Source organism: Chrysemys picta, chromosome 3, assembly GCF_011386835.1.
Source record: "Chrysemys picta bellii isolate R12L10 chromosome 3, ASM1138683v2, whole genome shotgun sequence".
Taxonomy (NCBI): domain Eukaryota; kingdom Metazoa; phylum Chordata; order Testudines; family Emydidae; genus Chrysemys; species Chrysemys picta.
In genome coordinates, this window is record NC_088793.1 from 127,420,853 (window position 1) to 127,446,064 (window position 25,212).

Below are 25,212 nucleotides of genomic sequence, written 5' to 3' on the forward strand. Positions count from 1 at the left end.
TCACTTGCAGTGTAGACATCCAAGAGAGAGGACAGCAAATTGCACCTCACTATGTATTGCAAAATAGCTCATGCAAAAAGCCAATGAAATTTTAGACTGCATATGGAAAAGTCTTACTTCATGAAGTAAATTCCTCTCCAAAGGAAGGCATTCTGGCCTTGCACCAAAGATGTTGCTGATATATGTAAAAGAATATATGCAGCATAAGAAAACTGTAGTGTATATACAGTAGTACAATATACTGAGCAAGGTTTTGTGTTTTCAAATGGATACCTAAAATTAGGCTCCTGAATCCATATTATAGCTATGTAAATAAATGGCCTGATTTTCAAAATTGTTGAGTATCTGATAGCTCAGTGCTTTGAGCATTGGCCTGCTAAACCTAGGGTTGGGAGTTCAATCCTTGATCGGGGCCACTTAGAGATCTGGGGTAAAATCAGTACTTGGTCCTGCTAGCAAAGGCAAGCGGCTGGACTTGATGACCTTTCAGGGTCCCTTCCAGCTCTAAGAGATAGGTATATCTCCATATACTTTATTTCCCTTGACTCAGGTGTGAACTGCTGAATGCAAAGTGCAGTGCGTGTTTCCCTGGGATACTTATAGTTCCAGATATCAAGAAAGCTCAGTACGCAAGGCCACAGCTCCTTTCAATCTCAAAAACTCCAAGTTAATCAGTAACATTTACCTTCATGCCCGAGGGAGTGTCATTCACCATTAAATTACACCATATATCACTACCACAATTATTTCGCTCAAAGACAGCTTGTGTTTCAGTCTCTCTGAATAGAGAGTTTCACAAACATGGATAAGAGCAGGAAGACAGTATTTGAATATCTGGATAAGATATTGGCTGGTAGTGAAAAGGCAGCCCCTGAAAACCTGCTATTTTCCTATAAGGGAATTTTGTACCCCGCTACTTTATGCAGCCCTGAAACTTTCCAAGTTCTTGATTCTTTTGAAGCCAGGAGTGACGATGTGATCCTAGTGGCATACCCAAAAAATGGTAACTATTACTAGCTTGTTACAAAAACGAAATGTGAAATGTTATACAGTAGTTATGAATGATTAGGCAGTATTTAATGCAATGATCATACATGACTGACACTGTATTAGGAATTGTTCAGATGAATAAGGTGAGAAGAATAATTTTGTCCATTAATGACCATCAATTACTTTCTTCTCCCTTTGACTATTTACATTTTAAGTAACTGTATGTCCAGTGTTTATCAATGTAGAGAAAATGTTCCTGTGTGTCTCATTGTAGATCTGATTCAATGCAGACGACAAACCTTTACTAATATTTTGCATTGTGATGATGAATGAGCTGAGAAGAAGACAGCTTGACTGTCAATTTGACTGAGTTTGAAGAGCTGGTGGTTTGAAAAACAATTCCTTCACTTATTAATTGAGCAAGTCTCACATGGAAAAATTGGATCAAATTCCACTGTCAGTTGCACTGTTGTAAATCTGCACACACTCAATTGAAGCTAATGGAATGATTCCATATTTACACAGCTGAAATGGAAGAAAAAGCACAATGTGACTCAGAGATATGAGGGTATCCAGATTTCACATAACTGTGATCACAAGTGTTTCTGTCCATTTCCCCCAAATTGATTTCTTCTTTTTTGAAGCCATTATTGTATATTTGGCTTTTGGTCAAGCTAGTACTAATGGCTTACCCTGGATTGGCAAGTAGGAGCCTAATCAGTGACAGTGGTAGGTGCCTGTATTTATCTGTGACATGAATTCACCCAGAGAACATGGTTTTTAATTTAGTGAATTATAACCTAAGAGCTATGAGCTTCACAAACAGGACGGTTCCTGTTTGTTGACAGATTATTTGGCCCAATCATATGACACTTCTGTTCACTCATAGCTTGTGTTATAAACAACAGAAAAATATCGCTGTATCAAAGTAAGATTTCAGTTTAGTTAGCTACTATCCTTGAATGTTAATGTTTTTCTTGCACAGTAATTGATACCATACACAGGTATTTGCAACTAAATACATTTAACACTTGTTGTGACAATTTTCACTTCCGTAGTCTTTAAACCAGTTTCTATCTTGTTTCAGGTACTAACTGGCTTGATCAAGTCTTAAATGACTTGGAAATTACAGCTGCAAAATATACAGAGGAGGAAATTAAAGAGAGAATTAATATTACAAATGAATTATTTGTATTTCCACGTCTAGAATTTGGGGATCCAGAGAAATTTAAGGTCAGCATGGGAGGATATTAGAAATGTTAATATGGACTGTAAGAATTGATAAACTGTAATGGTTGAATTTTACAGGCTATGGAGGACTCTTACCTCCCCCAAGGTGTGATCAGGTCAGCACAATCAGGGTGCAGTGCATTTGCTTAGCTAGTCCATGACTATAAACCATGGAGGTTCAGACAAGGGGTGGAGAATTAATGAAAACTACCTCTTCACCACTGCGTTTCCTTAGATTCTGATCTGTCGCTCTCTCCTTTGTACTACTACTGTCTGCATAGAGCTGACTATATGGAGAGGAGGGATTTGAGAGCCTCCACCAGAAAACAGGCAATTAGCAATGGGACTGGGGTTGAGGGAAGATTCTATTACTCCTCTCCATTTCATTTTCCAGGTAGTCTCCCATTCTGATTGCTAACAGCTTCTTTTGTAACGTTCAGTCAGCGCCAGGGTTTATTTTCTGCCCCATGGTTTCCCAGGATTTCAAGCAGCTGGAGGGACCCCCTCCCCTTATTTCAGAGTTATTAAGGGAGGCAATGGGAGAGCACTCAGACTCTGCCTTCGGAGAAAAGGATAGTAGGGAAAAGTTCTGTGGCTGCTGCTCTTGAGGGTCTTCCCCTTTCAATCTCTGCACTGCTCCGCAGATATAGGTGGGCCATAGAGCGTGGAAGGGCTTCATGCTCACAGAGAGGCAAGATCAAGATTTGGTATTGCATTCATCTGTTGCAGGAAAAGGACATTAGATAACACTGAATGCTGTTTGGGCCAGTGTTCCCTCTAATTTTTTCCATCCATGTGTAGAATGAATTTTGTTATGTGCATCATATCAAGGCAATGTGTGGATGTGCACCACCAGTAGAAACAAAAAGCCTAGATATAATATATATACCTTTAAAGAGTTACCATAGGGATAATTATTCCAGCCAGGACAGTTAAGGCATTTTAGAACTCATGACTCTTAAGCATAAGAGAGAAATACAAATTATGAAATGCATAGACCAGTCAAAAATTCAAATAACATACTTCTTTTAAAGTGATCAAGAACTAACAACAACAACAACAATACAAGTATGTGTTGAGAGGTGAGTGTGAAAGACAAAGTGTGTGTGTGTGAGACAGAGACATACACAGTGTGGGTTTGTGAGACAGACACCAGCAGCCACCAGCAAGTTCTCGCCATCCCACTTCTGAGCTCTGTTGTGCCCCTGTTGCTCTGTGGATATGGAGTACTGGGGTGGGAAGGGGAGGTGGATACCCTGACATCAGTGATTCCCCCCTGCACACACACACACACTGCACAGCAAGCAGGAGGCTCTGGGAGCAGCTGGCCAGGGGCTCCAAGACAGAGGGCAGGAGCAGTGCGGCAGTTTGGGGAGGACCACGTGAAGTGTGTGGCACTTGGTAGACTGCTGAGTGGCCGTGCAGCTTAGAGGGAACTTAGGTTAGGTCCATAGTATTGCAGCATATTACTCCAAAAACAAGAGCAGACTGAGGCGGCAAACACAGCAGGGTGCTAACCCTGGGCCCATGCACAGCTCTACCACAGAAGACAGCAGTGGTAATCTGCCCAAGAGTGAGGGCAGGGAGGGGTGTGAAGGGAACACTGATACTTTCAGGGACACATATGGTAAAACTGAGGGACCATATCAACTATCTGGTTGGACCTGCCTCTGGAACGCCTTCCTGGATCCGTGTACCTACTGCTGGCAGCATGACTGGTCCATAAATCTGGTGGGAAGCCAAAATTCAAGAGATAAATGATTAATCCTAGATGAACAACCTTTAACACCAGTACAAAGCTCACGGAATCTACAGCTGCTGAACAGCTGATTGATATGTCATATACACTCCCTGTAGACAGCACTTGTGTATGCTTTTATTTTATCATTTTTGTAAGTAAGTGATTTTATTGCCTGAAACTTCAGAGGGCCCTCTGTTTAGCCAAAAAGCTCTCATAACACAAGCAATGCAAACATCTTCACCCTGTCCTGTCAATGAATCTCAAACCCTGACCTAGAAGACTCTGCTGTAGTAGCGGGGACATCATCCTGTGTCCAGGTCCATTAGATGCTCATTCAGATAAATCTGAATTGTTTTGAAAAAATCCACTTCTTTCCCCCTTCAGCTTTCCCCGTTTCCCATATTCCATCCTTCTCCACGTTTCCTTCTCTCATTCATCCAAAACACTCACATCAGCTCACTAGTCTTCAAGTAATGCTTCTCCTCCCACTGCCACATTGTCTCTCCTTGATCGCAAAGGGCTAGCATGGGAAATCTGTGACGGAGCCAGAAAGGGAAGAACCCAGGACTCCTGACTCACAGTATCATGTGTTAGCCACCCCTTGGATTTCATTTTATCAAACTGGGAAAAAAAGGGTTTGGTTCAAGATTTAGGTTGGCTTTTATTCTGTTTGAACTGGATTTCCCATCTCTAAGGACAATTAGACAGAGCTCTGATGCTGATGTTTGTGACATGGTGAACTGCCTTTTTGGAACTGTAGAAAGATATTCATTAGTCACACATAATAATACCATGCCCTATATAGCTTTTTTTAATCAGCAGATCTCAAAGCACTTTACAAAGGAGGTAAGTATCATTATCCCCATTTTACAGAGGGTGAAACTAAGGCACAGAATGGAGAAATTATTTGTGTAAAAACACTCAGGTCTCCTGAGTACCAGTCTAGTACTCTATCCATCTGTTTGGCCACAAAGCCACCCTTGAGATGTCAGTAAATGCATCCTTACTGGGAGTCACTAGAGCAGGGATGCACAACTCGTAAAGCGGCATGGGCCATATTACTCCAAAGAAAATAGCTGAGGGCCAAAACCCCCCGGCCGTGCTGAAACACGCGCCCCCTCCAGCGCCACCGAGCCCCACCAAACTCCGTCTCCCCCCCCCAGCGCCGCCCAGCTCCCGTGTAAGCAAGCAGGACTCACCCCGGCGGCGCCTCCTGCTGGTCTTCTCGGGAATTAGCTCATCCAGCCATTGGAGCGACCTCTGGAGGCCGGTGTCCCACTGCCGCTGGCTCTGTGTTCCTCCTGGACCCCGGTGCCCTTTGATCTGGGGTGCTGCCCCCTGGCAATACCCCCACACTCTGGCTCTTGGTCTCCTCTCTCTGGGGAACACCCAATCCTCTAATCCCCACCTCACCTCAGTATAAGGCTACTGCCAGTCACTAACTAGCCCCCACGCCCTGGGGTAGACTGCAGTATATCAGCCACTCATCACAGGCAAGGTTGGGTTTGGACCTGCTGCCTCCCTCCATAGCTGGGATGCCCCTCTGCAGCCCTGGTACTGGTCTTAGGCCCTTAACTAGGTCCGCAGCTTGGGGGTTTTCCAGGCTGGAGTTCCCCAGCTCCTCTAGCCTTCCCCAGCCCTGCTCCACTCCCAGTACCCTGCTCAACTCCCTAGCAGCCAGACCCTTCTCTCTCTACAAGCAGAGAGAGACTTCCTCTGGGCCTCTGGCTCACAGCCTTTTTATACAGGCCAGCTGGGGCCTGATTGTGGCATGGCCCAGCTGCAGCGGCTTCCCCAATCAGCTCAGCTTTTCCCCTGCCACAGCCCTCCCCCAGGGCTGTTTTAAGTCCTTCAGGGCAGGAGTGGGGTAACCACCCTGCTACACCCCCCGAAACACATCCCCCACCCCAGCGCCACCCGCAGTGCGGAAACAAACCCTCCTTCCCCAGCGCTGCCCCGCCGAAACAGCTGTGGGCCGAAAAGGAAGGGGTTTTTTTTTGGGGGGGGGGGAAGAGGGTGTGATACTTTATTAAGAATTTTTCAATTAAAGCAAACAATTTTTTAAATTATTTTAATTTTTTTTATGAATCATGGAAAAATGAAAAACACCTGTTCTGTTGAAAGAAAACATTTGTACTTTTCATAATTATCTTGCAAATTTAATGAGAGATATTATATCTCTTTTCGGCAACAAGCTTGTCGTATTCGGGGGTCATATTTGAAGTGGATATTTTCATAATGTCTTCCAAATGGTCGTCAGTCAGAGAAAAACATTGCTTGTTTTTATTCATGTTCATGATGGAATATGTTTGTTCACATATGTAAGTGCTTCCAAAAATGCTGAACGTTTTCAGTGCAACTTCAATAAGATTCTTGTATTTTTCATCGTCCAGACTTTTGTAGAAGTCCCACAGGCTGCTTTCTCTGTGCTTATTTCGGTAAACTGCCGAACATTGAAGTTCAATAACCTCCAACTGCAAATCTTGTGGCACTTCCTCTGGATCCACAGAAAAGGGATCTTCAATCAGCTTCAACTGGATGTCATCATCTTTAGACAAAGTAAGTCTTCTGTCAAATTCTTCAATCAAAAGATTGATGTGCTTTGCGTATTTTTCTCCTAACTCGGCGTGTTTGTGCTGAGGGATATGCTGTGCACAAGTGGGAAAGTGACACATTTCACCTTTTGACAGCTGACTTCTGAAAAGTTTCAATTTCATTTTGAAAGCTTTCACTGCTGCACACATTTGAAATATAAGTTGATTTTTAATCTGAAGTTGAATGTTGAGATCATTCAGGTGTGCTGTAATGTCACAAAAGAAAAAGAGATCTTGATTCCAGGACTCATTTTCAAGCTCCGGGAATTTCATTGGCCCATTTTCTAGGAATTTTGCTATCTCCTCTTTCAAAGCAACGAAACGCTGGAGCACTCTTCCTCAACTCAACCACCTCACTTCCGTATGGTAGATTAAGTTGCTGCACTTGGCGTCTTCCCCTTCAAGAAAGGCTCGAAATGTCCTATGTTTTAGTCCTCTAGAATGGATGAGGTTTACAGTGGAAACTACCACTGACATTACAGGCTCAAATTTTAAGACTTTGCTACACAAAACCTGCTGATGTATAATGCAGTGATGTTTGGTTATTTGTCTCCCGATAAATTCTTCAAGAAGAGTAACTGCTCCAACATTTTTTCCACACATAGCTGGAGCACCATCAGTACAAATGGCCACTACGTTTGTGAAATCTACTCCCAACTTATCATTCATGCACTTTATCACTTCACTGGAGATTTCTTTTCCAGTTGTGCGACCCATCATGGAGCACATGCCAACAAGTTCTTCAGTAATTTCAAAGTTTTTATCAATACCTCTAATAAAAATAAGAAGTTGGGCTGTGTCTTTTAAATCAGTGCTTTCATCCATAGCTAGGGAGTAAAAGCAGAATTCACTGACTCTCTGCTTTAACTGATCACCTAGATTAGTAGAAATGTCAGCTATTCTTCTCTGTACAGTCATGCGTGATAGACTGACATTCTCAAATATTCCCCTCTTTTCTGGACATAACTCAGATACAACAATCAACATACACTTTTTTAAAAACTCGCCTTCTGTGAAGCATTTCCCAGCAGCAGCAATTTCCTTAGAAATTTGAAAGCTTACTTTAGTAACTGTATCCTTCTCAGTGCTCACTTTCTTGAAAATTTGGTGTTCTCCACTAAGGTTTTTCACTAAACTGGCTGCTTTAATTATTTTTTCATTTGGGTTCAATTTGGCGAGATTAGGATGTTTAATTTCAAAGTGCCGCCGAAGGTTGTATTCTTTCGGAATGGCTAACGTTTCGCGACACACAAGGCACAGTATTTTGTCTTTGGAAACAGTATATAAGTATTTATTTGTCCATTCAGTGTTGAAAACTCTGTGCTCTGATTCTCTTTTTCTCTTTTTCTTTTCACTCATGGTAGCCATTATGAAGCTCAAGATTGTGTTGAATAAATTCACACACAAGGGAAACACTCAGTCACACACAAAGAGAAGAGATATCTCACGGCGCGTGGCACACTAGCAAGGAAGGCACTGACAGTGTGTGGAAGCCTGTAGAGGGGGAAAGAAACGGCGCGCATAGGATAACCAGATCACAGCAGTAAAATAGGACCCGCCCCCTCCCTGCTTGGCCCCACAATTACACCCCTCTTTAACCCCCAGGGGTCACTATATTACTGCACACAGCAGTACCAAAAATTAAAATACTGAAAATGGATGCCTCCTTCCAGCCACCGACTTGCCGCTCGCCTCCTCACCTCCCCCCAAGTATAAAGCCTCACCGCCACTACCTGCCCACCCGCCCGCTTCGTCATCCCCCCATGAAATAAGGGGAGGGGAAAAGGGGGACAGTTTGAAGGGATTTTCTGGGGGTATGAACTAAGCCGGGGAGGGGGAAGGGGAGCAGTGTGAAGGTATTGGATGTGACTGTCCCACACACAAACACAGGGGCCGCAGGGAGCCCTGGGGGTGGGGGTAGTATGATAGGGGCTGGGGAGGGATAAGGTCCCTGGACCAGGGAAGGGGGCAGCAGTCAAGGCAGGGCAGGTGCAAAACACACACACACACAGGGCCAGCTTTAGGAAGTGCGGGGCCCAATTCGAACATTTTTGGCGGGGCCCCAGCAGGGATGACTAGAAGGAAAAAAAACATGTAAAAAAAGCCTTTCATTTCTTCCATGTATTATTTACTTTCCATAACTATATAAATAATAAAATTATATATTATGTACATTGTGTTATATATGCTGTTGATCGGTTATTAATGAGCTCCATTTCACATGTGTGGGTCCCCGCCACTCCCTGGGGGTGTCCTAGGGTGACCAGATGTCCCGATTTTATAGGAACAGTCTCCATTTTTGGGTCTTTTTCTTATGTAGGCTCCTATTACCCCCCACCCCTGTTCTGGTTTTTCACACTTGCTGTCTGGTCACCCTAGTGGTGTGCACATGTGTGCGTCCCAGCTGCTCCCTGCCCCCCTTACTGAAGCAGGTGTGCAGGGTTCCTGCCCTGGGAACTGCAGGGCACCAGTGGACATGGGGCTGGCTGGAGGCAGGGCAGGGGTTGACTGGAGGTAGGGTCTGGCTGCAGGCAGGGCAAGAGGTGCGGGGCTGGCTGGAGACAGGGGGGTATGGGGCGAGCTGGCTGGCTTCAGGCAGGGCCGCAGGGGGTGCGGCAGGGGTTGGCTGGGCTGGAGACAGAGGAGTGCGGGACTGGCTGGCTTCAGGCAGGGGGGTGCGGCAGGGGTTTGCTGGAGACAGGGCAGGGGGTGCGGGGCTGGGGTGGGCAGGGGTGTTTGTGGGGCTGGCTGGATTCGGGCAGGGCCACAGGGGGGTGCACCAGGGATTGGCTGGAGACAGGGCAGGGGGTGCGGCAGGGGCTGGCTGTGGGCAGGGGGTGCGGCAGGGGCTGGCTGCGGGCAGGGCAGGGAGTGCGGGGCTGGAGGCAGGGCAGGGGGTGTGGGGCTGGCTGGAGACAGGGGCTGGCTGCAGGCAGGGCAGGGGGTGCGGGGCTGGGGCATGTGTGGGGCTGGCTGGCTGCGGGCAGGGCAGGGGGTGAGGGGTGGTGTGGGTAGGGGGTGCAGTAGAGGCAGCTGGAGCCCTGGCCCCTTAAATAGCCCTTGACCCCCCCGCTATCCCAGGGCTCTGGGGGCTATTTAAAGGGCCTGGGGCTCCAAAGCCCCAGGCCATTTAAATTGCCCCCTGGGGAAGCCGGGCCACACCGATACGCTGTACCAGGGCTTGGGCGTGGGGCCCGATTCAGGGGACTCAGTTGAATCGGCCTAAAGCCGACCCTGGGCGCGCGCGCACACACACACACACACTCTGTCTCCCTCCTCCCCCCCGGGTTTTCCCGGCTGCCCACAGACAGTTCAACCCTGCCCCCCATCACTACCCTGGGAGCAACCAGCGCAGTAGCCACCCCACCCCCAACTGAAGAGAGGGTTTGGGGGGGTCTCGGCCCAGTCCCCCCCAGCTGCAACTCGAGCCCAGGCTGGGCACTCCTCCCTTTGTTCGCACTTACCGGCTCTGCCTCGTGCCCAGCGCTTCCCGCCTCATCAGGCCCCGGAAGTGACGCACCCGCTATACGCCAGGCGGGGGGAGTGGGCGATGGAGACACGTGCACGCGTGTGCGCGCTTCTGGCCATTCGGGCGGTTGGAGCGCGGTGCGCGGGGGCCCCCGGCAGCCGTGCTTCTGACCGTCCGGGCGGTCGGAGCGCGGCACGCGCATGCGGGGCTGTGAGGTTGCCCCCCCCCAAGGCAGGGGACGAAGCCGGCAGCCGCGCTTCTCACCAGCCGGGGCTGTGAGGTTGCTGCTCTCCCCCCTCCGGCAGGGGGCGAACCTGGCAGCCGCGCTTCTGACTGGCCAGCCGGAGCTCTGCGCGCACGCATGGGGCTGTGAGGTCGGCCTCCCTCTCCCTCTCCCTCTCCCCCTCCCCTCGGCAGGGGGCGAACCCGGCAGCCACGCTTCTCGCCAGACGGCCGGTCGGTGCGCACGCGCAGGGCTGTGAGGTCGGTCCCTTCCCTTTCCCCCGGCAGGGGGCAAACCTGGCAGCCGCGTTTCTCAGTGGCCGGAGCGCGGTACGCGCGGGCGGGGCTGTGAGGTCGGCTCTGCCCCCGGGCAGGGGGTGAAGCTGGCAGCTCCCCCCGCCACTTGCCCACGGGCCGCACAGTGAGCCCCCTCGGGCCGCAGGGCTGTATGTTGTGCAGGCCTGCACTAGAGGGTACTATTGCAGAGAGGTTTGCTAGTTCTGTTCATCTGAACGTGTAAGAGTTAGGTTTTGGAGAACAGGAGAAGTGCTTAGTGTCAGCCGTTACACTCCTTATCTATCACTGGTTCTGCCTAAACTCAGCTGGACATCTCAAAAGAACAGGCCCCCTATTTCTAGTCAGGCAGGAAATACTGTTAGAACAGGGTCTTGCACAGTATACATGGGACCACATTCACTAGAGGGCATTAGAGGAACATTAATAATTGGGAGCCTGGTAGTTAAAGTTTGAAAGAAATGAGAGATTCAAGAAGAACATGGAAAAATTAATGCTAATTTGTATTAGATTTTGCTGTATATTAATGGTAGTGAAATAGTCACCCTCTGGATTGGCAGGAAAGAAATATTATTTCCTGCTAAGTCTAATTTTTTAAAACAAATAATTCTCAAAAAGATAACATTCTATTTAAGAGGCTATTTAATTCTATGTTTCTTTCCAATTTTATTTAAAGAGGATGAAGGAATTACCTGTCAGAAGAATCATAATAACCCATCTCCCTCCTCAAGTCCTGCCGAAATCTATTTTCAAAAGCAAGGCCAAGGTGAGTCCTCATTTACAGTATCGTAGACAATACCCACTGTAATGGCATTTTCAGACCCGTTTGGATTTCCTCTATGTTATATGCAGGGCCTTGTGTTTTCTGTGATTCCATCTAAGTTTTATGGTTGTGAAGATAAGATTTCTGCACGTGAACGGATATAGTGGTATGTACTGGGACGGCAAACAACTGAAAGAATAGCTTTAGGTTGGAAGTAAACTGGCCCCATTTGTCTACATGGTGCATGAACACAAACCTAATGCTGACAATTTAAATGTTTACTGTTTCTCTGCTATCATTTCAGCAGAAATATCCTGCTAATGAGCTTAGCCATTCCTTATTTTTCAAATAAGGTAAAATTAATTAAACTGATTCTACTGATGCTGTGATTGTTAAACAAATATAAACTTTTTCTTACTTAATTATTATTAATTATTTGTATTACCATAGCGCCAAGAGCCCTAGTAATAGACCAGGATCTCATTGTGCTAGGAAAAGTACAAACTTCTTTGTATTGACTGTCAAGCGTTAAACAAATAATTCTTTTACTTATATTTTTTTAGATACTGCTGCTGGTTCGAAATCTAAAAGACACCGCTGTATCTTATTTCCATTTTTACAACAATATACCTACACTTCCTTCCTTCGGCTCATGGGATGAGTATTTTACAGCTTTTATGCATGGAAAATGTACACTCTGTTTTTCTGTTTTTTAGCTATTCTGTAATTAATGGATTGGCAAAATTGGGCACTGGGATTCAGGAAGACGTAGGGCAGATTCTGATCTCAGTTGTAATGTTATAATTCAGGAAGAACTTCCTTGTCTTAGAGTTATTCTAGATTTATAAATGATGTAACTGAAATCAGCCTGTGACCCCTGAAATCAAGAGAATTCATTCGCTGACACAGACTCCCTCTGTGATCTTGAGTAAGTCATGTAAGCTCTTACGGCCTGACCACCATTACCCTGAATTTTATATAGTCTGAAACACAGATTTAGGAAATTAAATATGAGTGATATTACCGACTATGCTAATACAGTACTTATTAAAATAGTGTGACAGGGTAAGGCCAGATGGCTATAGGAAAGTAATGAGAAACAGGTATGTTAGTGTTGCCAGCCCAGAGGTCCCGAGGGGGCAACAGGGGGTTCGTTGCCCGGTGTGCGTCGCACCAATAGACACACCAGGGTGGAGAAGCAAACCAAATTTATTCAAGATCTTGAAAAGGCACTCAGGAGAACAGCATGTCTCAAATCAGAAGCGCAACAAATACAAGCAAGTTTCCCATTTTATATTCCAAGCTGTTTGTGTGTAAGCCTTTGTTCTGTTTCTCCTCCACCCCTTCCTTCCCGACAGCGGTTACAGTAGGCACTACATTGTGGCGTGTTAGAAAAGTTCGCGTCCGCATGCTTATCTTTGGCTTCGTAGGCCTCTACGTAGTAGACTTCCCCCCTTCCCTCCCTTCTTCCTTATCATCATTGCTTTTCCTAGTGTGAGCGAAACTGCAGCTGTCTGCTAAAAAGCTGACAGTTACATATTCTGCTTTTAGGCTGGTTAGCATTGAGGCTGGTTAAAGTTCACAACATGGAGTTGCTTTAGCTCACTTAGACCCAGAGCAGGGGGGTTTCATTGGCACTTATGGCCTTCCACCCCCCTGAGTTACCTCGTAGCTATGCCTAGTGACATCAACAGTAGCCCCAGGCTAAACAAATCCCTGTTACCATGGTAACCAAATGGCAGTTGCTCCAGGTTAATCAAGATACCTGAGGCCAATTAAGATCTTTCCGGAAGGCAAGGAGGACACTAGGTTGATTGGGATATCTGAAGCCAATCAGGGGCTGGCTAAAACTAGTTAAAAGCCTCCCAGTTAGTCAGGTGGGGGTGCATGTCAGGAGCTGTAGAAGGAAGTTGGGCTGTTAGAGAGGCTGAGGAAGTACACACCATATCAGGCACAAGAAAGGAAGCCCTGAGGTAAGGGTGAAGTGGATCTTGAGGAAGTGGGGGGCTGCTGTGGGGAAGTAGCCCAGGGAATTGTACACATCCTGTTTCGAAAAGTCAGCTACCATAGCTGATACTATTAGGGTCCCTGGGCTGGAGCCCGGAGTAGAGGATGGGCCTGGGTTCCCCTCTTTGCCCCCCTCATTAATCACTGAGACTGGGAGACAACAGAGACGGTGCAAGGGAGGATAGCTTTTCCTCACCTCCCTTGCTGGCTTATGATGAAAATGGCTCAGTAGGCTGTGACCCTTGCCTCTAGAGAGAAGGGTTACATAGAGGGTCACAGTGAGCCTCTGAGGCTAGCGGAATCTGCCAGGAAACGTGGGACCCACGGAGACAAGGACAGAGCTTTGTCACAATAGGTATAAGCATGCTGGCCTAGAAATCCAAACCCAATATTCCAACTCAAAACAACTTCCCCCTATACTTTTTTTTCTGCTAATCTATGCATAAGCTGAATTCATTTAGTGGGTAGAAGGCTAAAATTCTTCCCACTGGTGCATAAAGAAGGGAATAGAGGTGAGCAAAATGTTTTCAACTAATTGCTTTTTGGGAGTCAAAAGTATTTGCTGACTTCAGGCTGAATTTGGTAAATAGTTTTGTTTGGAAATAAAATTTCTAAACAGAGGAAACATTTTGTTTCAATCATTCTGAATCATTTCATTTTGATTGTTTCAGTTTGAAATATTTTGTTAAACTTTTCTATTCAAAATCGCATTTCACTTTCAAATTTGGTCAGTTAAAGAAAAGACTACAAAAAGGGTGAAAAGAATCCAAAACGGCTGGATCAAAATGAATAACTCAAAATAAAATTTGTTTGGAGTCAAATGAAACATTTTGGTTGATTTTAAACTATTTTTTTCTACTTTTTTGATTCAGCAAAAAAATAAATAAAAAATTAAACATTGTTTTTGGTTCAATTCAAGCCAGATTCTTTTTTTGGATTTTTTGGTTCACTGAACCAAAAAATCCATCACTCACTCAGCTGTGATAGGGAACAGTGCAAAGGAGAGCCTCCTTTCCGACCCAGCCAGCAGTCAGACAGGATGTCTCCATGGCAAACAGGAGTGCGCTGGAATGTTCAGCTGGCTGGAAAGCTTCTACGCTATGTCCCTAAGGTGGTTAAGAGGGTGTTTAGTCCTTTCCACCTAGTACAGTCGTTCTTAACCTTTACTGCAGCCTGCACCCCTTTGGTTCTCAAAATATGTTCTCACATCCCTTATCACCCTTCTTGCACCCCTTAAAACGTATAATGTTAATAAATACATAGATTTGATGACACAAAGTAGTTGTACTTACATGCCTGTGCTTAATTTGTGTTTTCAATGATTTACCTTCTAAAAAAATCTGGCATGTCTCGCACCCCCAAAAAGGGCATCTCGCACCCCTAGGGGGTGCGTGCACCCCAGGTTAAGAATTACTCACCTACCAGATGTGTGGTCTTCCATTAGTGGCCAGTACTAGCCGTCAGATGGAAGCAACACTTATTGTTCCTATTCAGAAGAGCAGTAGCAAAACGTGTTACTGTAGTCCTCACCTCAAAACCCTGTCTGACACCATGAAGTCATCCTAAGCCTATAAAAGGAGTCCACATTCCTTGTCTCAGTTTATCTTTACCTCATTATTACTGAATCATTCTGATTTTCTGGGTTTTTTTTCTCCAGTGTGTTGGGGCTCCTATTTTGATTATTTAGTTGAATGGAACAAGCATATGGATGATGAAAATGTTATGGCGATAACCTATGAAGAGCTGAAAGAGGTGAGGTTAATGCTGTTTAAAGAAATCTTTACTTCATACTGAAATAGTGCATAACTAATGATAACACAGCTACTAAGCCCATGCAAGGCCTATACAATTCATTTTGTTTTTGACAGAAACCGACAAAACAGAAATTTTCATGAAAATTTAATCAAAAAGCCACATTTTATTAAAAAAAACCCCATGTTTCAGTGGAAATTTTTAAATCAGCTCTACTTAATCCCTATGATGAAATAAATGGTATGCAAATGTCCTATAGTCCTAGTTCCAGACCTCTGTGTAGGGTGGAATTTCACCTTCTCTGACCACCAACGTGCCAAGAAACTTGATTCTAGGAACAAAGAGACTTTGGAATGAATAAGGCCTACCTCTAATAGTATCCACTTCATGGGGAAATGATTACTAAGAGCCAACATCAGCCTTGCTGTAAGCAGGTGTAACACCGTTATCTTTCAATGGATTTGCACACACTTATACTAGGCCTTCATTTAGCCGTAAGATTTTTTTAATATATACTGTCAACATGAGCCAGTGGCTTAATATTCAAAAATACTGAACATCAACAGTATTGGAGGGAGGGTGCGCTGCATCTCTGAAACTCAGATAAAACATCTTCACAATAAAACCGGCCAAGTTTTTCAGCCCTCACTCAGTCAAAACTTTAATTGTCTTTAGTGGGAAATTTTGCCAAAATGGAGGACAATAAGATATGCCCATATGTAACCAATGTGGACTTCTCCAAATCTCACACATGAGTGAGCTGCATGGGATTGTATTCTACATATTGAATTAAAACCTAAATTACAGTAACATGAAGTGTGTGAAGCACTGACAAAATCCACAAAGCCGTCTAACAATAATTTCCATTTGTAAATCAAGGCTGTCTTTAGCATGCCTTCCTATTATGCCCAGCTACCACAAAGCATATGGAGAGTGACCATGGGGAAATGCTAACCACTTGTATAATAGTTTCGGTGGGGAAAACGGGTTCAGTTTGCAGTCTGATTATGATCCCGATACCCAACCTTGCTAAAGTGAAATGAATTCACCTGAAATTTCACAGCTGTGATAAAGGGTAGATTTTTTCCTGGAAAGCTTGCTACAAATTGGAAAAGGTGTATGGGAGATTATTTTAAAAAATAAAATAAAAACAGGGTGATCTAATTTTTTTCAGTGCCTGCAGTGTGGTACCTTGGCCCCACACTAAATCTATTTAGAAAAATCTTAATAAATTCTCTCTCTCTCTCTTTCTTTCTCTAAGAGGTTGTCAGCGTTCCAACAGAAAATGCTGATTCTATGGACGCTACATGTAGATTGCTTCAACACTTTAGATGGAAACCAGGCAGGCCAATCTACTGGCCACCCTGCCTGCCTGCTTTCCTGCTAGCTCCCCCTCCTGCCCACCTCTCTATTCCCATGCTTCTTGTCAGTCTCAGTGGTGGAACTGGGGTTGTCCCGAGCTTTCAGGCTCCTTGTTCCTCAGCAGCCAGGCTCCTTGGCAGCCCATCTGCTGAGCAGTTGCAGAGCTGGGCTTCCAGGCTCACCAGTTCCCTAACTACCAGCAGTGGCGGATTAGCCACAGGGCTAATGGGGCCCATGTCCAGGGGCCCCGGCTAATTGGAGGCCCTTGGAAAAATGGGTCCCCCAACCTGCTCTGCCTGCTCGGTGTCCCTGCTGGGGAGTGGGATGCGGGTGCGGGGGCTTGCTCCATCCCCGGCAGGAGCACCGGGTGGGCAGACCAGGCTAGGGTACCAGTGAAGGAGTGCCAGGCAGGGTGGGGCAAGCCCCCATGCCCCAACCCCATTTCCCCAGCAGGACTGCTGGGAGGGGAGTGGGAGGTCTGCAGATGGAAGAGATGGGGAGGGGATCCCACTTGCTGTGGCCCAGGGCCCACAAAACCATAATTGCCTCTGGCCAGGAGTCTGGGTGGCTGGCTTCCAGGGATGCCTGCTTCATGAATAGACTGGTGGGCTCCTAGGTTCCCTGAACAGCTGACTCCCTAGCTCCCTGGGCCACTGGGCTCCTTGGCTGCCTGCCAGATAGGTGATCTGCTGGATATCCCAGAAATCATATTTCATTTTGGAAACACCGCAACCTTTCCACAATAGGAACATTTCAGCATGTCCGAAACAAAATATTGCAGAAGTTCAATTTTTGGCCTTTCATCCTCATTTTTGATTAAAAGTCCTGCAAATTCAATTTTTTTGGTGGGATGGAAATTCTGTTTCCTGGTTAGTTCTGAGGGGCTGAATTATTTTATTATCTTATTTTATTCTCCTAGTTTTCCTCTTATTATTTTTAGGTCCACTACTGTCAAATCCCCTTAGAACAGCACTTTCTGCTCACTATTGTATCTGTCAAAATGCACCGTCACTTGGTGTGTGAAGAGTACAGAATTCCTTATTCAGGCATGTCCTTATTTGCACATTTCTTAGCAATGCCTTTTGCTTCAGCACACCTGAAGTGTATGAATACTAACAGGTATAAATTTTCTGGACTCAATTATGTGCTCAAAAGCTCTAGATATTATTCTTACTCATTTGTATGCACAGCCACATATAAAAAGTATAGAGCCCACTCTTCATTTAGACAAAGTATCCTACTTCCATGAGTAAGGAGTTCAGGGCAAGGCCCGCTGTACAGAACCTGCCTGGAAGTTACACCTCTTAGATTTCCTCAATGATGCAAAAGGAAGTAGTTGCAGATTTTTCACAGTAATTCTGCTCTGTGAAAGTACAAACCCTGCAGAGATACTCTTATAATCACTCCACAGGTGATATCCAAATGGAATATTATTTCAATAATATTCATTCTTATCTTCCTTTTTTTCAGAATCAGACTTTAGGACTGAAAAAAATAGCTGACTTCTTTGGGTTCTCCCTGAGTGAGGAAGAGATTCAGACTGTTGCAGAGAAGAGCAGTTTCAAAGCTATGAAAGAGAAATCCTCCAAGACTCATGGAGCATTTGGGAAAATTTTCTTCCGTAAAGGTACATATCTGAAAACTCCCTATAAATGATCACCAGTCTCTTGCAGTGAAGTCATTGGCACAGCACCTCTAGCTGGCTGGGTGAACTGCAGGCGCAGGTTCTGATGAGGTCTTGGCTGCAGCATCCCATCTTTTAGGGCTGTTGTAAAAGCCTGGCCCTCTGTGACATCACAGGCTTGGAAACTCTAGCTTGCTGGTGTGATGTGAAGGCACAGTCCTCTGCAAGGGTTAGTGGCTCAGGACATCTGTCTTGCTGGGATAGTATCCAGGAAACTTTTATTGCTGGGCGGATGGCCAGGGAAAGGCCTCTCTGATGCCACTAGAGTAGCAATGATAACCCTCACTGTGATGAGCATGTAACAGCCACCTCCGATCCCAGGCCAAAGACAAAATTCAGAGTGCATCCAACTATAGGTGTTGAGCCAGACTGTCCCTGGGCTAGTTCTATGGCTGTTATTGGTGGCTGTGGAAACTTGAGCCACAATCAGTGCAGAAGTTGAAATTGCCTAATACAATTGCTGCAGTGACTCTGGCACTGCCACTGGTTAGCTCAGGAAGTACTCCGAGATACAGTGGAGTTACCTGTAGCTCACATTAGCATGGGGCTCTATTATCTTTCATTGGGATTTCACTGAATCCCGTCCATTGGTGGGGCGACTACGTCTGTCTTTCCCTCAGCCTCACCACTGGCCCACCTCTCCTGATGTGTGGATCAGATGGGCTCTAGAGAAAGGGCAAGATGATGTGAAGACAGTTCACCCCACCTTCCACAGAGAATACATCAGATTCGTGTGTGGCAGTTCCCCTCTGTGGGTTATGAATCATGGGGCCTTATCAGGCCCTGAGTTGGGATCTCTGGCTGCCACAGGCTGAGGCTGGCACACAAGAACAGAGCTGCTAATGGTGGAGTGTGCATGGAGAATCTGATGTCTTTCCCCTACATTTATTTAAGAATAAGCACCACATCTAACAAGACACATGCTTAGTTTGAAGTTTGAATACCATCTTATCAAGAAAAAAAGCTACAGACTTGGGGCCAAATCAGATCTGGTGTAACGACTCTTGAATATAACAAAACGGATGTTTCTGGGGCCAGTTATTTCTGAGATACGATATGACCAAATCAATAAGATATACCAAGAACTTTACGTGTATTTTTAAAAAATCCTACATCTTAGAAATGTCTTCTCCAATTCACCTCATAGATTGCTGAAAGAATTCTCCTGTGGTCACAAACTTTAGATGTAGAGTCACAAGAAGAAAGGATCAATTCTTAGGGATATAGATGGGGGAATGAAGGTTGTGATGTTCAAAAATCAGCCTTGCAATGGAAAGCTAATTACAACTTCAACCAAGGAGTGATGATCCTTTCTCTCTAACAAATGATTATATATACATTTTTTTTAATGTTTGCAGGAATTATTGGTGATTGGAAGGACCATTTCTCTGAAGCTCAGAATAAAGAAATGGACAGAAAATTTGAAGAGTGTTTAGCAGGAACTAAACTGGGAGAAAAGATGAAATATGGGTTGTATTGCAAGGCCTAAAGAGCAAAACCTAATGCATCTGTTTCCCTTAGTATGATCTGTTCACTTGTTTTTGTACACTGGAAAAATCATCTAAATTTCTGTGTATCCAAGTGTAAATCATTATGTTCTGGTCCTTAATACCAGTAATTTATGACAGATGTGTGCTTTAAATGTGATACCTCACCATGCTTAATAGATCTTTTAAGTATGCATATGCCCATTGTATGACACTGCCTTAGAAAAGAGCTGTAGACTTCAATATCATATACGCTATTCTGAGGCAGAATCAGCCAGAAGCACCATCAGTTATTTAACCATTCTATCAAAAACAATTTAATCGGAGAGCCAATTCTGCACTGAGAAATCCCATGAAGTTCCTGGGGGTTGCATTTGATGTAAGTCAGTGCAGAATTAGTGTCCAGATGATCCAGGTGTCCGAAAGCGATAGAAATTCCATCAAATAGATTAGTTTTTGCATTAACATTAACAGTGACTTGAATCTGGCTATCTTCTGGTGGAAGAGGCTGATTCCCTCCAGGATAACTGTTAGCCAAGCAGCTTTTCTGTTTTTCTGCTTGCATTCATTATTTGTATGTGTCCTTTTAAATCTTTCATTTGATAAGTGTATTAAATTGTTATTAATTGGTTTATCTTGTACCAATCAGAGGGGGTTTGTCGAAAGCCTCCTAAGGGATGCCAGTTTTGTTTGGACATATTCCTGGAGGTTTTATAACATGACACAATCTTTAATAGAAGATTAATCTTTAATTACTGGAGACTCCAAGAAGTTCAGGACAAGCACACAAGTGAATTTAGCCAGTAATCTTCAAAATCTAATGAGGAGGAATAATGAAAGAATTGCATCCTTTGCATCTAGGATAAAATTGTTACTTATGTGCCTAATATATGAGGTCCAAGAAATTATCAATATTATAATTAAATAATATTATTTTTCTGATACTGCTGTTTTGCTAGGTCTAGCTCCAGAAATATATATTAATTTTCTAGATACTGGTGCTTGTTCAAAATCTTTTTACCATTTTACCAATGTCATGTCTCCACTTCCCTCTTATGAGACCTGGGATGAGTTCTTCTCAGCTTTCATGACTGGAAAAAGTACTGTTCCTTTTTCTACCTATGCCAATTATTTAATGTGTAGACTAAATTTGAAAATATGGAATTTGTAACCCAGATTCATTATGCTTTTTTCATTTTATTTTATCAGAAAATGACAGAGGTTAATAGAAGGATCTTCAAAATTTCAGACAATCTTCTTTAATAAATGACTCATTTTGGGAACATGTATCATTTTTATAAAAATCACTGAGGACAGGGAGGACATAGTCTCACAGGAGCAATCTAGAGTTTATAAGGCTCTAGATTTAGGCTGAAGGCTAAAGATCTATGAAGAGAGTGAACTGGAACTCCCCTCTCCCTTCACTGGTAGGTAAGGATTTTGAGGCAGATCTCTCCAAAGAATGTTGGGGGATACATTTTTATTGCCTTGTGTGACAGAGCGCTAAGTAGGAACCCTGAATAAACACTCAGTTCACAGCAGCTGCAATCAGGCATAGCAGATTGGAGCTGACAAGGCAGACCTGTGCTTAATTAGTGGGTGGGGCAGGGCAGAAAAGCCAATTAAGCCATTAACCCAAACCCACAAATAGGCACAGGAAGGAAGAGCACAGGAGGAAGTGAGAGGGAGATTGCTCTACCCTGCTTGTAAAGGTGCTAGGTGTGTGGTGAAGGGAGGATAGGATTAAAATTCAAAATGATCTGGACAAACTGGAGAAATGATCTGAAGTAAATAGGATGCAATTCAATAAGGACATCCTGGCTGGGATGATTTAGTTGGGGATTGGTCCTGCTTTGAGCAGGGGGTTGGACTAGATGACCTCCTGAGGGCCCTTCCAACCCTGATATTCTATGATTCAAGGTACTCTACTTAAGAAGGAACAATCTGTTGCACACATACAAAATGGGAAATGACTGCCTAGGAAGGACCCTTCTGCGGAAAGTGGTCTGGGGGTCATAGTGGATCACAAGCTAAATATGAGTCAACAGTGTAACACTGTTGCAAAAAAAGCAAACATCATTCTGGGATGTATTAGCAGGAGTGTTGTAAACAAGACACGAGAAGTAATTCTTCTGCTCTCCTCTGAGCTGGAGTTCTGTGTCCAGTTCTGGGCGCCAAATTTCAGGAAAGATGTAGACAAATTGGAGAAAGTCCAGAGGAGAAAAACAAAAATGATTAAAAGTCTAGAAAACATGACTTTTGAGGGAAGATTGAAAAAACTGGGTTTGTTTAGTCTGGAGAAGAGAAGACTGAGGGAGGACATGATAGCAGTTTTCAAGTACACAAAAGGTTGTTACAAGGAGGAGGGAGAATAATTGTTCTCATTAACCTCCGAAGATAGGACAAGAAGCAATGGGCTTAAACTGAAGCAATGGAGGTTTAGGCTGGACATTAGGAAAAACTCCTCCCATGTAGTTAATCATTGGAATAAATAGCCTAGGGAGGTTATGGAATCTCTTTCATTGGAGGGTTTTAAAGGCAGCTTAGACAAATACCTGTCGGGGATGGTCTAGATAATACTTAGTCCTGCCATGAGTGCAGGGGACTGGACTAGAAGACCTCTTGAGGTCCCTTCCAGTTCCATGATTCTATGATTCTTGTCCCTTCTCTTGGGAGAGCATACTACACTGCTGCTGCTGCTGTGAATACCAGTCTCACAGTAATCTGCTAAGGGGAATTCAGACAAGTAATTCCCCTTTATTTGCTCAATGCTGCCTCACAAAACTGTACTGCATAAAGTCCTAATAATTACTTTATTTCCTTAAATGAGGTGCATTTTCCTTTTTATGTGCTATACTGTATTAGTCAGTGAAGCTTAATGAGATGGACTCTATTATAGCAGTTTTACACTGGAGTAATTCCACTGACATCAGTAGAATTACACTGAAGTAACTCTTGCTTTTGTTATTGCTGTAGCTATAATGCAATTAAAACTATAGTCTAGCAATGGCTTAGACGCTATTTCACAGATTCTGTTGGTCTCTGAGACATAGAACTTGGCTTGAGGCTTTGGGGTAGCCCATCCTGATGCTTAGGGTTGCTAGTGGGATAGCGGCTTTCAGAAAAAAGTGTTTGAAGTGTGCCGAATATATAAGTCACAAACTGGATATGGTAACAATTGCAATAATTGAGTGAACAGGGAAACTGAAATACCCTTCACCCTTGGCTTTCCATGCAGTAGGCAGGGAAAAGCTGATTGGCAGGGGAGGGTAAGGACACTGGTGCTCCTGTGGCCCATGTAGTACTTATTATATGGATAAAGAGAAGACTTTAATCTCCATGGCTTAAATTCAGCATCTTTCCTAAGCACTAACATTCAACAGATTTGTTAACAAGAATAAAATTCCAGGCATGCTTACCTGACATCAAGATAAGGCAGTTGTTCAAATACTGGAGCCAAGAACACCACCGAGTGCAAAGAGATGATACAGAGGGTCAGAGAAAAATTATAAAAATGGCCAGAGTATAGCAAAATAGCGATTAACTTGAGTAAATGCCTATTGTTTCCCTAGGGAAAAGTAATCTCAAACACATATATTCAGTGGGAGTATATAGGAAGCAGCAATGCTGAATGGGGTGAAAGAGGATAGCAAACTACATTTCAGTTTGTAATACTATATGGCTGCTGTGAAATGGTCAGTACAAGTTTAGGGTGCAAAGGGAAAATCCTAATGAAACAAAGAGGTGATATTTCCCCTCTGTGTGGCTCTACTTGCCTGTGCCTGAAATATTATAAAATAACAACAGTAGTTTACAGATATACTAGACAAAGGGCAAGGCAGTGAATAATCAAGCCTGATGTATTTTGTTCAGTTCAGCAAAGCTAACAAGCTGACATGTGCCCTTTAGCTCTGGGCAGTCATTTTTTAAAATACTGGACTATGAACTCTATTATTCCTGCAGCCAGAAACTCATCGTTAACGAAAAGCTAGCTATTGCTTCAGGTCTATTGGCTAGGGTGCTAACCTGGGAGTCAGTTGACCCGTGTCTACTGCCAGCTCAGCCACTGGCCTACTTTGTGAATTTTGGCAAGTTACTTCTCGCCAAACCTCTGTTTTATCATCCATCCTTTGTTTGTCTTGTCTATTTACATTGTAAGCTCTTCAGGGCAGGAACTGAACTGTCTCTTCCTTTGTTTATACAGCACCTAGCAATACAGGGACTTGATTTTGGTTGGGGCCTTCCGGCACTAGTATAATATAAATAATAAATATTAATACTATTTAGAAAATGTAGTTCTTCGTTTATTTTTAAACAATATAAAACATTTTATTCAAAGACAAGCTTTCTTTTATTATTCACAGACAAAAACAAACAAACTTTGTTAAATTGAAGTTAGGGTTACAAAGTGGAACAGAACTCAGTCAAACTGCAGTATAACAACACAGCAGTTTAAAATTTCCAAGATTTTTGAAAATAGGAGCCTAAAGTTAGGTTCTTAAGTCCAAATTTAGGCATTGGAAATTAGGCCTGATATTCAAAATTCTGAGTACCGAGATGCTCTTCCCTTGACTCTAATGAGAAATGCTTGGTGTTGAGGGGGACAGTTTGGGATATGGCTATATCAAATTGTGAAGTGTGTTTTTGGCCAGTGTTGAAATATTGACACTATAGCTAAATTAGTTCAAACTTGCCTGTTATGTTGCATTTCAAACAGCTACCCTTACTCCGGCATAAAAGTGGTGTGAGATCAGCCTCAAGCACTATACGCATTTATGTGTCATCTTTAACTATTGATATTCCAACTGCTATAGTTATAATACAATCAAACTTTAGTTAAGAAACAGTCTTTACACTATTTCACAGATTCGCACTGTTTTTTCACACAACCCTAGAAACCCAGAACCCCTTGGGGGACAAATCCTACTTGCCTTATTCAGATGAGTAGTACCACTGACTTCAGGGCATGATTCAAGGTAAGTAAGAATTGGATCTCCAGCAATTATCACTTAGGGTACGTCTACACTACCTGCCGGATCAGCGGGTAGTGATCTATCTATCGGGGATCGATTTATTGAGTCTAGTGTAGACGCGGATAAATGGATCCCTGATCGCTCTGCCGTTGACTCCGGAACTCCACCATGGCAAGAGGCGGAAGCGGAGTCGATGGGGGAGCAGCGGCCATCGATCCCGCACCGCGAGGATGCGAAATAAGTGATTCTATGTTGATCTAAGATACGTCGACTTCAGCTACGCTATTCTCGTAGCTGAATTTGCGTATCTTAGATCGATCCTCCCCCCCCGCAGTGTAGACCAGGCCTTAGTTATATCACTAATTTTATCCACTAGTTCTTTTTGTTAAACCACTAGGTGTCAGACTATACTTGTACTAAATTGCTGTGGCCAGCCGTTTCAAACCAAAATATAGATCCTGGCGTGAGATTTTGGGGTACACTGCAAGTCAAGGTGTGGTTGTAGCACAGGTAGCTGATATGTGTAAAAGATTATATGAAGCATAAGAAAACTGTAGTGTAACTATAATATACTGAGCAAGGATTTGTGTTTTCAAATGGTATCCTCAATCCATATTATAGCTACTTAAATAAATGGCCTGATT

The 25,212-nt window shown here is 44.0% G+C and overlaps 2 protein-coding genes across 5 annotated transcripts; one reads left to right on the forward strand and one right to left on the reverse strand.

Moving 5' to 3' along the window:
- The first annotated feature begins 716 nt into the window (after nt 1–716).
- LOC101953938 (sulfotransferase 6B1-like) lies at nt 717–23,240 on the forward strand. Its single transcript, XM_065588952.1, has 7 exons — nt 717–1,003; nt 2,078–2,223; nt 11,217–11,306; nt 11,867–11,993; nt 14,968–15,062; nt 17,895–18,051; nt 19,467–23,240. Exons 1-7 carry the CDS (start codon nt 802–804, stop codon nt 19,595–19,597), a joined length of 948 nt encoding a protein of 315 aa, XP_065445024.1. The 5' UTR covers nt 717–801; the 3' UTR covers nt 19,598–23,240.
- LOC135982405 (general transcription factor II-I repeat domain-containing protein 2-like) lies at nt 3,889–10,481 on the reverse strand. 4 transcript variants are annotated; one of them, XM_065588945.1, is made up of 3 exons: nt 10,020–10,481; nt 5,161–8,049; nt 3,889–3,948 (listed from the first exon to the last, which is right to left on the reverse strand). In XM_065588945.1, the coding sequence occupies exon 2, from the start codon at nt 7,921–7,923 to the stop codon at nt 6,895–6,897; it is 1,029 nt and encodes a 342-aa protein (XP_065445017.1). In that variant the 5' UTR covers nt 7,924–8,049; nt 10,020–10,481; the 3' UTR covers nt 3,889–3,948; nt 5,161–6,894. The 4 variants fall into 3 exon arrangements, with proteins under 4 accessions (XP_065445017.1, XP_065445020.1, XP_065445019.1 ...); XM_065588947.1 differs by lacking the exon at nt 10,020–10,481 and having other exon boundaries at nt 5,161–8,779; XM_065588946.1 differs by lacking the exon at nt 3,889–3,948 and having other exon boundaries at nt 5,136–8,049.
- Nucleotides 23,241–25,212: the final 1,972 nt, after the last annotated feature.